This window comes from Typopeltis vanoorti, chromosome 16, assembly GCF_054136105.1.
Source record: "Typopeltis vanoorti isolate ZY-2024b chromosome 16, IOZ_Tvanoo_1.0, whole genome shotgun sequence".
Classification (NCBI taxonomy): domain Eukaryota; kingdom Metazoa; phylum Arthropoda; class Arachnida; order Uropygi; family Thelyphonidae; genus Typopeltis; species Typopeltis vanoorti.
The window spans coordinates 100,721,187-100,735,185 of NC_143564.1; the positions used below are offsets into that span (position 1 = coordinate 100,721,187).

General features: G+C 35.5%; 1 protein-coding gene across 4 annotated transcripts in view; it reads left to right on the forward strand.

The window, feature by feature from the left end:
- Positions 1 to 13,999, forward strand: part of Rbcn-3A (rabconnectin-3 alpha) — a 984,230-nt gene that overhangs the window by 663,485 nt on the left and 306,746 nt on the right. For all 4 annotated transcript variants that reach the window (XR_016549602.1, XM_090406519.1, XM_090406521.1 and 1 more), the window contains exons 42-43: positions 3,196 to 3,374; positions 11,460 to 11,751. Coding sequence is in view for 3 of the 4 variants with exons in the window: in XM_090406519.1 (XP_090262645.1) it covers positions 3,196 to 3,374; positions 11,460 to 11,751 (471 nt within the window). In the remaining variant the exon portion in view is untranslated. The remainder of the gene's footprint in view (positions 1 to 3,195; positions 3,375 to 11,459; positions 11,752 to 13,999) is intronic.

Genomic DNA, 13,999 nt, shown 5'->3' on the forward strand with positions numbered 1-13,999 from the left:
CAAGTGAGAATTGCTGGGGGATTCCAGCTCTTTTATATTTACCCCTAACACCACCCTTTCTGCATCATGTATTTCCACATAGTACTAAATTCTTCTGCATGTGGGTCTTGCCTTCTCCCATAGCGTCTTCCGAGAACCCCTACACTCTCCGTGCATACGTGACTGCTTGAGGCTATTTCACTAATCCCGGTGTCTGGCTTGCGAACTTTGAACTTGTGTTACTACTTGGTTACACATAATTTACAAAACTTTCTTCCATTGCTAATATACAAAGTTAGGTAGCAATTTCATATAATAATAGTAATTTCTTCCATTGCTAATATACAAAGTAGGTAGTAATTTCATATGTATATACCTCTCAAAATTGTCAAAATATGTTACTTTACAGAATTTTAAGTTATTCAAATTTTTACCTAGATACAAGCATATTCCTTTTGTGTTTTAAACCTTGTTAAATTCCGGATGAGATAGTTTTTAGTGAAATATCTTTATTCAAGATTTAACAGCATTATGGAAAATTTTAGAACATTATGGTATTGAAACAAATTCATTAGGATTATTAAAGATCATTAGGATCATTAAAAATCATTAAATCATTAAAAAAGATCATTAAAAATCATTAGGATTATTAAAGCTCTTTATTCCTCATCTGATATGAGAATTGAAATTAAAAATTACAGCAGTGAACTGTTCCTGGCAGAACGGGGGTTAAGAAAGAGAGGCATCTTGTCCCCTCTTCTTTTTAATTGTTTTCGGGAATATGTCATAGATGAAGCTCTTCATGAATATGACACTGGAATAGTAGTTGGTGGACTAAGAATAAATAACTTACGTTTTGCAGACGATATCGATCTTCTAGCAGAAAGTGAAGAAGAATTACAAGAGATAACCAGCCGTGTTTTCGGAACATTAAAAAAATATGGATTATACATAAACCTACAATAAACAAAAACAATGATAACCTCAAAATCAGACATTGAATTCTTAAGATACAAATTGGCAATAAACAAATTGAGAATGCAAACAAGTTCACTTATCTAGGAAGCACGTTGAGTCAAGATGGTCGTTCAAAAACCGATTGTATGGTTGTGAGGCCTGGACTTTATTGAGGGAAGATGAGAGGAGACTCCTGTCTTTTGAAATGAAAACTTACAGAAGACTTTTGAGAATTCCCTATTCTGCTGACGAAACGAATGAAAATGTCCGAAAACAGATTGATTCAATAGACGGGAGAAGAAGGGAAAAATTCTGATAGTCATCAGAAGAAGACAGATGAAATGGTTCAAACATGTGGAGAGGGCTAATGACATTTCAAAGCAAGCAATAGAAGGAATCGTTCCGGGACCAAGGGTTAGGGGCCGACCTCAATTAAAATGGACTGATATATATTTCCACCAGATATATTTCAGTTATTTAAATTCACAGTACATGCAGGTTATTTTACATGAAAAGGGAAAATATACAAACAATTAAATGGGACAGCTGTGGGTTCGCCCCTTTCTCCCCCCTTTGCCAACTTCTACATAGAACATCTGGAAAAATTAGCTATCAGCACAGCCACTCTCAAACCTAGTCTCTGGCTATGCTATGTTGATGATGTGTTTGCTACATGGCCCAGACACATTGAATACATTTTTAGTGCATCTAAATAGCCAGCACGCTAAAATCCACTTTACAATGGAACTAGAACCCTTCCTGGACACACTGATCTCACGTCTTCCAGAAGGTTCCTTATCATTTTCAGTTTATAGAAAACCCACACATACAGGGAGATACTTACACAAACAATCACACCATCACCCTTCTCAACAATTTGGTATCTTAAAAACACTAACCAATAGAACTAGAGCAATCTGTTCCAATGACATTGCTCTCACTGCTGAACTTTCTCACCTACGTCACACCTTCTTAACCAATGGTTATAATCCCCATAAGATAACATACTAAATGCTACCCAGAATCTCCTCTATCTACCACAGAAGACTACAACAAAATATCACCATCCCATACATTAAAGGCACATCTGAAAAGATATCTAGGGTGCTTAACAAACACCAACTACGCACAGTATTTAAACCTTGTGTAAAATTAGCAACTCTCAGCCGTTCGCCTAAGGACAAATGCACTCCTTTATCACATCCAGGAGTCTATGAAGTGCCATCAAGCCTATTACGGACAGACAGGAAGAACTGTGGACATCCGCCTCAGTGAACACAAAAAATATATCCGACACTTTTGCTATGGCAAGTTGGGTCTGGCAGACCATGCTTTGGATACCCCTGCACACAAGATCAATTGGAAAGAAACAAAAGTAATGCACAGAAGCTTCTACAAGTCAGAGAGGTTGTTCCTGGAATCAACAGAAGCCTTAAAACATACTTTAAACCTTAAAAAATATGGCTGTATAAATCTACCAAAGATTTGGGAGACAGTCATCCTAAGACCAAATTAATATTTATTACTTTTATTTTATTTTATTTTTTTAATTTTATTTTATTTTTTCAAACTTTCTAAGACTATCATTTGGACTACTATTTCAAAACTTAGAACTTTTTTTTTAACCTAGATGGCGACATATTAGGACCATATTTAGTCTTGTGTTGCCATATTAGGACCATATTCTGTCTTGTGTTCGCTATATTTATTCTTGTATTGCACGCTGCATTACTTATACTAGCCCCACTGTTACACCGGATTGTGGTTGTCTTACATTTGTAACAAACTTTGTGTTGTGTGCTCTGAAGATGCTAGATATAATACCAGTGAAATATTAGCTTTTAAGTTAATAAATAGTTATTTTCTTATCCATCTGTGTTCATATCATACCATGAAATCTATTACAAAATGGACTAATAAGATCAAAAAATGGACAAATTCCTCCCTTTCTCAACTGACATCAAGAATAAGAGACCGAGATGATTGGAGGAGGCTAACAAAGAATATCACCTACCAGCCATGAATGACCCAACGGTCCATTTAGGACTACGGGAGAGAAGAAAGAAAGTGGGATTAGAGCATAAATAATTTTAAAACATGCAGCACAAATTGTATTAAATAATGTATAAGATATTAAGTTTTTTTTTTTTTTTTTTTCATTTATAGTGAATAATGCATTTCTCTACAGATATACACCAACTGTGAATATTTTATAACATGTAAATATACTGATGTTCCCTTTTGTTTTTTGGTTTCCAGAGGAAGGAGAAACAAGCCTTTTAAATTCATTATCTAAACAGAGAATGAAACTCCACTTAAAACTACTTGGTCAGTTAGGTCAGTCAACCTCACAGCCTGCAATTAAAGAAGATCGCCCAACCTATCGAGAGCAGTTTGTACCTCCTCATATGTCAATGGTGTCATGTTTTATGTCAAAAGTATGTATACTTTTTTTAGAAGTATTTTAATATAGTTGAATAGCTGTTTAAATATAAAAGTTTCTCTAAAGAAAGAATATAACTTTTAGGCCTCAGACATTCTGAAACAATTTTATTTTGATTAGAAAAATATGAATAGGAATGCCAGTTTGGTAAAGATTTTCTTTACACACTCTAGTTATTTCACAGTATAACCTTTTCTGTCCTTGCACCACTAAATCCAAAACCAACTGACTAAGCAATCCGATTGCAGTGAAAATTTTCCATCTGCCTTAAATTCATTGACTTCGATAATGTTTATCAATCAGTTTTGGTAACTTTGCAAATAGAATTGTAACTTTCAAGTGGAATTCTAGTTACGAATACTGTAAGTCTTTGCTTAATTAGCAAAAGAATCTGTGCCGAAAAATTAGTTACAAAAAATGTGATGTGACTTGTATGCAGATGAACGCACTACAGCATGCTGACTCACTATAATGAGTTACCAAACTTTCTCATCCAAAACCTCATAGCTACAAAGTTGTTTTAAAAATAATGAGAATTAGTAAACCTGAAACAGTCCATTATAATATGAAGCTTGCTATTTCTTGCGATAGATTGCTCTCATGGATAAATCATCTTTCTAATTGGGACTCGATCATGAATGGAAGGAGGCAGTTTCCTGGTGTAAGTTGATGTCATTATCTGTAAAAATGTTTCTGTGAAGAGAATAATGAACTGTGAATTAAGGAAATATGCAAATTTTATCTAAGTAAATATTATTTTTCAGGAAATAACAACATATACAAAAATATTAATTATAATAACTTAAATTAGTACTTTTCTATATTTTGGTAACATTATATTGCCATCATCAGGGATCACAAAAACAATGATATGTGCATGTAGGCACTAACACTGGACAAATAAGGCTGAAGAAGTCCTAAATGGTGTCATCTAGTAGATTAGATCACTAGCCAAGACCACTAGATTGGGTGGTGTTGGCTGTTGGGCTGAAGATCTGAGAATGAGTGCTTCCCAAATTTGTCGAAATGTGAAAAGTTTATCAGGACTGATTCGAGGAATAGCCTCTCATATTTATATTTGCTGCAATGTAATAGAGTGGCCTTCCTTGCAAATCCTGTGGTGAGTGTCCAAAGCATGGTCAGCAAGTCCTGAGTGGCTGTAATGGTGAAACAGGATGTGGTCCTTGTGTTGAAATTCTGATATTGACAACTATCTCCTGACACAGTAGTAAACTTATCATCCTTCACCTAAAGCTAGAAGCATTTAACACACTCACACTTGGTCAAAGCTACTAAAAAAAATTCCTGAAGATGACGTAATCATCCAGTTAGAAAGGGGTGTCCTCAGCCTTCCCAACCATATTGCCAACAACATCAGACTGGAAGTCAGTGTACTTACTCATGCTAAACCACCAAAATAGCACCTCTCAAGAGAAGAAATTGAATCTCTGCAAGGAATTAAAAAAATAACAGAATAGTAATTACCAAAGCAGATAAGGGAAATACCAGTGTGATTTTAAACTAAATTACACAGATAAGCTTGCCTCCTTACTTTGAGATCGCTGTGCCTACCATCCTGTAGTCTGTGTATTGATGGGATCATAGTCTACAGGGAGAGGCAGAGCCCTCCATAGGCTCCTTAAAAAGGTATCTTTCTTTAAATATGAATATGAGAGGCTATTCCTCGAATCTGCTTCAGCTCTGAGAAATTTTCCAAACCTCAACAAATTTGAGGCATGAGACTGCCCCAAATTTAGGAAGCACTCATCCTCAGATCTTTTGCCCAACAGTCAAGACCACCTGATTTAACATACTAGAAGGCACCATTTAGAACTCTAGGCCTGGCTTTGATTGCCTTTCTTCAGCCTCATTTGCCCATTGTTAGTGCCTGCATGCACATATCATTGTTTTTGTGATTCCTGATATAAGCCTGTCTACCAGAATTTATCTAAGTAAAGCTAGAAATAGAGTAAAAAAAATTAATTTTCCCATAAAACCAGAACTTTTGTTAATGTCTAAAAACTTTAGAATCATTGTTGGATGAAGCCGCACAGATTAACAAAGTACTTTTATTGCCTTATGAAATAGTAGTACTTTTATTTCATAAGAAAAAGAACTTTAGGTACCTAGAACAGAAGAATTTTAAATGGGGCAGAGTCATCCATTTGGAGCATCAAGTTGTATTGTAAAAGCAATGGAAGAAATTGCTCTGTGAGCCTATCTTAAAATAAATGATATTCATTTATTTTCATTTAAAAAGCTTCTGAATGCATATTGCAAGTAATGCCACTTTGACAATGATCATATGACAAAATTGGTTGATAGGCGGAGGAGGGGAGATATGATTGAGACATTCAAATTACTGAAGGGTTTCTATAAAATTAATTCAGAAGTGGCCAAATCAGCTCATCAAATCACTTGGTTGCTGAAGAATACGTTGACAAGCAGAGACAAGCAGGTTATTGTTCCTCTGTATCGAGCCTTGATAAGACCTCATCTCGACTACTGTGCTCAGATTTAGTCACCTAGGTTTCTTCTTGATAGGGAGGAGGTGGAGAGGATCCAGAGGCGAGTGACCAAGATGATAGCAGGTCTGTGGAATGAACCGTATGAGAACAGGTTGAGGATTTGTGGGTTGCAAAAATTGGTTGATAGGCGGAGGAGGGGAGATATGATTGAGACATTCAAATTACTGAAGGGTTTCTATAAAATTAATTCAGAAGATATTTTTGAGAACAGGGCTGGTTGTGGGAGGACTAGGGGACATCCATGGAAACTGGGCAAAAGTGTGGTTAGTAAAGGTGTTAGAGCTGGGTTCTTTACTTTTAGAGTAGTGAATGAGTGGAATGCGCTCCCTGAGTCTGTGGTGGATGCTGTGACAGTGAATGAGTTTAAGGCGAGGTATGATAGATACTGTATGAATGTCGAATAGTTGTGATGAAAATGATTTGGGGTCTCCCTCGATGAGTCTGACTCCCTGGAGTTGCCCGTAATAATAATAATAATATTCAAATGGCACGTACACTTAATGTGCTTTAAATGATACATGCAAACAAGTCATTCAGCATAACTCATATATTTAATTGTCTAAACCATGAACCACGCACTGAAATATTAATAATAAAAACTTTATTCTAAAATACATAAAGGGAGGGGAAGAACAATATAAAATGTAATAAAAAAATCATGAACAACTAGAATAATATAAAAATGCAAAATTTCAAAGCTAAACTTATAGTAAAAAACATGAATGCATTGAAAGTAAATTTAAAAATATAACTGAAACGGATTCAGCTTCGTCATCTACAGTTATTCATTCCAGGTAATAAATCAATCATTAAATGGTGTGTATAATGTAGCTTAGAGAAGAAATATCGAAGATATCATAAAGACCACACAGTAGACTGCTATTTGCCAAGCAGAGACACGATGTTGCTTTCCATTATATCACCCTTGATTAGAACATATCTAGAAAGTTGTACATAGATTTTGTCACCTGATTTCTGCATTTATGAGAAAAATATGTAAAGTGTCCAAAGTCAAGTGAATAAAGCAGTATCAAGAAACTAAAATATTACTTACAAGCTAAGTTAAAGGAAATGGACATTCCAGAGAGTTTTTTTGTACGTGGAGGTTTCTGTTGTTTAGAAGTTCAGCTGGCATATTCCGGTAATTGGACCACATTTTTTTAATAAGCTATATAAAGCACAATGAATTAATAAAAGATCCGACAAGTTTTGTAAGTCATTTGACTTACATCTTCAGGGATAAAAGGTAACTTAAAGTTTAAAACACAAAGAAAAGAGAAATTATTAGTAATAGTTCATACTATACAGTTGTAGCCATCTGACTATTCATAAAATTAAAATCAGAATGCAGATTCAAAGCAGTGCTGAGTTTAAACAATGCTGGATGATGACACGTTCTGGTGTTCACGTTCATAATGTCTGAGGTCTGATTGAGGTATATTTTTCATTATATTTTTTATTCCAGAGTTTGTTGGATAGATGGAAATCTTTGTTAGTGAGATTTTACCAGATTAGCATGGAAGGAATTATTCATGGAGCAAGGAAGAGAGGGGCATAATAAGATGCCATCCTCTTCACAAGTGGTTGTTACATAATGGTTGTAATAACAAATATCTCCAACTTTTCTGCAAAATTGAAGCATGGAATAAAATATCTAAAGTTTTCTGGATAGTTTGTACTCAATATTTGTTACATTTTTTCTGTATGTACACTTAATTATAAAGAATAGCTATTGCTTTGTAATGGTCTTTATGTTCTTCATTAGTCTTCATTTTGTTAGAAGAGAGGGTAATAACTTTATTTTTGTAGGATCTTTGCTATTACAGGTGAAAGTATATACAGTATAATTTGAATATGATGTCATTGGAACAAATATCTCTAATCTCTGTGTTGCTATTATTATGCCATACTTTGTGCAGGATGATACTGCGAATTCATATTCAAGATCTATTACTACATGTGTGTGATGTTTTCTGTAGATATCATAAGAAAGAAAACCATCTGGGAGTCTGGCTCAATTATCCAGAAATGTAAGCAGTGTTGTCTTCGTCTACCATAAATTTTTTCTCTATGGTTAAGGCTATTAAAATGCATGAATCTAACATGTCTGAGCCCTGTGGGCAAATAGCTTTAAATCTGTAGCTTTATATTTCTGAAACAGCATTTTATATAAGGGACCAGGGGTTTCAGAGTGTTGTATTTGGTAAGCATCTGAAGATATATCCATAACCAAGGAGCCACTCTGCCTCCAGTTAGGGAGAGTGACACGCAGTTTTGTTCTGGGAAGTTGCCAAACATATGGAGTTCTCTGTCAAGAAGAGGTTTATGTTCAACTATAAGACTGGTGATTATGAGAGACTTAGGGCATGTATTGGAGTAATACCATGACTTGAGTGAGTACAAGGTAAGAACGTCAGTAGTGCACTGGAAGTGGTCAGAGATTGAGACAATCAGTATCAGATTGCATGCCCAAGATCAGGAGGATCAACCAAGTTGGGATTAAGTAGATGAGTAGAGATATAAAGCAAAAGCTGGGGGAAAAAAAAAAAAGAAAGAACAAAAACACTGGAAGGAATATAAACAAAATGGTGACAGCATACGCATGAGCAGTACAAAGTGCAAGTAATAAGGGTGACTTTTTTTTTTTAATGTTGAACCCATACACAAGAGGTTGGTTGATCAACCTATAGTACATTAGTACCACAGAGTAGTGTGAAGGGTGTATGTTTCCATGCCAGTGAGGATTACTTTGGTGATAAGTTCGGAGCATATATTTGGTTCAGAAGACTAGAAGCAACAGTCCAACCATGGGAATGAGGCATAGAAGTCACAGAGGCTGTCCCACTTGGCATTATTATAGTGCCAAGTGGGACACTATAACAGTAAAAGGGCTGTAAAGGCTACATGTGGTGTATCATATTGATGGTACTGGATAGCAGGAAATTGATGAGGCTAGGGACTTGGGAATAATGGTAGACAGAGTTGAAGTTCAGAAGGGCATATTGCAAAAGTTAGTAAAATAGCTCAAACGTTTACTTGGATGTTGAAAAACATCTAACAATTAAAGATAGTGAAGTAATTATCCCTCTTTATAACATTATGATTCAGTCATGTCTTGACTACTGTGCATAGATTTGGTCACCTGGGTTTCTTGTGAATCAGGAGGGTGGTAGAGAGGATTCAGAGATGAGTGACTAAGCTGGTGACAAGTCTGTGGAATGCTCCTATGAGGATAGGTTGAAGGTGAGCAGGTTGTTTGATAGGAAGAAAAGATGGGATATGATAGAAATAAGATATTAAAGGTGTTTTATAAAATTGATGCAAAAGAAATTTTTCAGAATATGACAAATAGAGAACTAGGGATCATGTATGGAAGTTGTGCAAGAGTGTAGTTAGTAAGCGTGTGTGTGTGTGTGGACTAGATTTTTTGCACAGAGAGTGGTGAATGGGTGGAAAATGGATTGCCAGAATTGGTTGTGAGTTCCTTGACAGTCAATGAGTTTAAGGAAAGGTATGATAGGTTTTGTGTGTATAATATTTAGTTTGGGTCCCCATGATGAGTCTCTGGATTCCATGGAGATACTGTGTAATAATAATAATATGAAGGTTTAGAGGTAAACAGTATTTCAAGTTATAGATACTAATTAAATAAATATTCTGCATTTGCTATTTTAAATGCAGTTTTATGATCATACCTTTATGATCATGCACATTAATCCCAATACCATGTGGGTTTATGAGATAAGGACACCATATGAGAAAACTTTGCACTAAAAATGAGGTCAAATATTAATATATTTTTAAATTATATAAATGACAAATATGATAATTTAATGATTCATAATATGTCATGCATTAATTTGATAATACATTTTAGATGATAAAATACTTATGATTGCAATTATTTGTAAAAATATATATTCGAGGGCTGTTCAATAAGTAATAAGACTAATTTTACTGTCGTGAAACCACTCATCACAATATTAATTTCTGTGGAATAAAGAAATGTTGCTGTCTGTATTAACAAAAGAGGTTGATAGATGGCGTATACGGGCTGATGTGCCAGAGTGGCACGTGACTAAACGCAAGCTTGTTTCGGCGCGCCTACGAGCCGCGACCAGTCGTTGAAATGGAACAGCGTTATGCGATTAAATTTGGTGGGCGTTTGCAAAAATCGGCATCGGACACTTTTAACATGATATACAAAGCTTTCCACGATGAAGCAATGTCGAGGGCAAGTGTTTTTCGCTGGCATAAAACTTTTAAGGAAGGAAGGCAAAATGTGGAAGATCTTGAACTTGAGGGAAGACCTTCAACGTCCATCACAGAGACAGTGATCAACACAGCAGCGATTATCATCAAGGAGGATCGCAGAATTACAGTACGCCAGCTGCATGTTGTCCTGAATATTTCTGTGGGAAGTGTTCACTCAGTCATGGCTGAACATTTGGGACTGAAATGTGTTTGTGCCCGATGGATTCCCAAACTCTTGACACCAGGGCAAATGCAGCATTGAGTGGATGTGTGCACAGAATGGAAAGAAAGACTGGAATAAGAAGGCGACAACTTCTTAAAACGCATCATTACAGCAGATGAAGCTTGGTTGTATCACTATGACCCTACAATGAAACAATAAAGCATTGAATGGAAGCATTTGTCTTCGCCTACCCCCAAGAAAGCAAAAACTGTAAAATCGGCTGGTAAAGTTATGACCATAATGTTTTTTGACTACGAAGGCATTGTTTACCAACATGCTTAGAACCCAGGAATACTGTAAATGGCTCATACTATGCTGATGTTTTACGGACAATGGTACAGCACGTCAAAAGGAAGTGTCCATTGCTGGAGAATTGCTTCTTATTGCACCACGATAATGCAAGGCCACATATTGCTGGTTGTGTAGTGACGTTTTGCAGAAGAACAACATAGATATCCTACCACACCCTCCATACAGTCCTGATCTCGCACCATGCGATTTCTGGCTGTTTCCTTAGCTCAAGAAACCACTAAGACGCTGCCATTTCGAAAGCAACAAAGCATGTGTAAAAGCTGTGGAGGCGGTTTTGAAAGAACTCTCAAAAAAAAAAGACTTTCACATGTGTTTAAGAAGTGGACGCAACGTTGGGACAAATGCATTGCATCTCACAGTAGTTACTTCGAAAAAGACCATGTAAATGATGACGATTAAAGGTAATCTGTTTTCTGTTACAGAGAAGATTCCTGACTGGGGGAGGAAAGGCTGACATAATATATGTTCATCAAAGTTTGGTTAATATGAAATTTAATTCCATTTTAGTAATATCATTGCATGTGTCTTTTGCTCTATGAAACAGAGACATATTCCCTATATAATATAAAGAGTATGAAGTATCTCTCTCACTGTAAAGGTTCTTGAAGTATCTCTCTCAAGATATGATAACCCAAATCAGAGATGCATAAATTTGTACAAGAAATATACTACCAGAAACATAGAATGATTTTTGTAATAAAGTTTAAAAAAGTTATGGGTTAGAATGGTGTCATGATTACAAATTAAGTTTTATCTATTTCAGCCTCATCTTCCTAAAGAATGGATACCATTAGATTATGATTCAAATGAATCCCTGCCGAGTGACGAGGAAGATATCGAAGGAGAGGATCAAGAAACTGATGATGTGTTTGGAGAAGAACTGGATTCTATTCTCTTAACATCTGGTAGAGCAAAAAAACGTGCCTCAGAGTCCGGATTAATGGAACAGTTAGACCCTTCATCATATAGTTGGGGTATACTTCGTTATGCTACTCTGAAATTAGCTCATCACCTAATGCTTACTTTCCTAAATATAGCGGGTATAGAGCTGCCAGGTAATAACTCATCAGTATAATATTTAAATGAATATCATATCTACATAATGAATTGAAACTGTCTGTGGATATTATGCATGTACAGATGATGTAGTAGTTATGATCATGTACAGTTTATAGGTGCTTTGTCCATTTTACACACATTATTATAAATCCCATATCATAAAACTTAAGATCTTTATGACTCTACCCCTTTTTATAGGCTTTATTCATAATTAAAACAACTAATATCCTTTTACTGTACATATTTATTACAAAAGTGTTAAGAAAATAATTAAAGGTGCAAAATTACTATTCAGATATTTTTACATCTTTGTTTTTATATATTATTACCATAATGCATTAAACCAGTGAAATGCTAGGAATTTTTTTTATATTGTGTTATATTTTTATTCTTTTTTTCCTTTTATTCATTTGCAGCGTAAATTTTTTGAAATGGCGTGAGATCTCTCTCTCTCTCTGTGTGTGTGTGTGTGTGTGTGTGTGTGTGTGTGTGTGTGTGTGTGTGTGTGTGTGTGTGTGTGTGTGTGTGTGTGTGTGTGTGTGTGTGTGAATGCTTAGAATGAAGGATCAAGAATAGAGAAATATAACCATATTTCTCTATTCTTGAAGACAAAGGAGCTCTAGAATTATATTTACTTTGATATTTAATTGAATTACTTGTAACCATAAGTGTCTGTCAGTCACAGTTTTTTTTTTAATTAGTCCTGTTGTTTAAAATGACTGGGATTTTTTTTTTTTTTTAAGTTGTCATTTTTCATTTTTCTAAAAGCCACAGCATAACAGCCCTTGATATCCTTGGCTACTGCTACAACTTTCACTAATGATTAATGTCACATTTCTACATTAAACTTTATTATTATTATTTGTCACCTCCAGGGAGTCCAAGGACTCATCGAGGGAGGGCATCCACTCTACAACTCTGCTTCCACCACTCACAATTCACCAACTGACTGCAACTACACCAACGCCATCTACCACCGACCACCACTGGTATTTCCACAATCTCAAACATCCATGCCCACAGTGGGATTCGTACCTGCAGCCACTTGACTGGAGAGAGTGGACGTGCTAACCACTCGGCCAGCCAGGCTGGCTTATGTAATGTACAGAATTTGATATCCACAACCTAGGTCCAGATGTTTCCAGCAACATCATCCTAAACACCATCATCATCACATGAGCTTCACCCTGAAAAAATTCTCTGCTCTCTGTAAAGTAATCAAAGATAAAAACAGTCATCATTAGAGCTGATAAGGATAATTTATTAAATACAATTGTAAAATGAATAACTTAATGAGAGATCACACTACAAACCTTGAGATTCTGGCCCCACTAATTCTAAGGGGAAAAAAAAATCATTAAAATGATTACTTAAAGATGTTATCTCATGCATCCTAAATTAACTAAAAACTTCAAACCTTTTATTTCCTCCAACTCTTCCCTTCACCAGGTATATGCCAGTCTGGTTGGCCAAGTGGTTTTCATACTTGCTCTTCAGCTAACAGGTGGCAGGTTCAAATCCCACTGTGGGCCTGGATGTTTGTGATTATCTTTAGGTGGGCAATCAATTTCATTGCCCAATGTGAGACCATTGTCCCTCTTATTGGAGGCCTGAAGTGGCTTAAAAAAGTTCAATGTTTGGCCTCTAAAGCAGGGTTTCTGGACTATGTAGAAATAAATTAAAAAATTAGAAAAAATATATATAGAATGATAAAAATTGGAGGGGGGGGATCCTTAGCTCACCCATGGTACAGATATACTGTAGGTTTACTAATAACCTGTTGTGAGTGAGAAGCACATAAAAGAATAATAACAATAAAAAAAAAAAGATATGGATTATCCATATTATATAAAAAAGTTTATCCACTTCAAACATTTAATCTGAAATTTAGTTTTAAGTATTACTAATAACAAGACTAGTTTTGAAAAATCTCTTCTTTATTCATCAGTATCCCCTTTCTAATACTTTAATAAGGTACACTACCAATTTTCCAATCATCCTTGGTTCCAGAGCTTTGCTCAGTTAGTTGTTTCTGGACCAGCACATGTCACATAATAATAATTCATTAATACACCTCTAACCCACTAATTACACTCCCTTGCATGACTTGAAACCATGAAAGGACCTCTAGCGTAAATATTAAATATGAATATATGATTTAATGAAATTCATGCTTTATCATTACAGTGAAAATTAAAACAAGTTTATTAATTGCTCTACTTATAAAGAATGTTATAATACTCT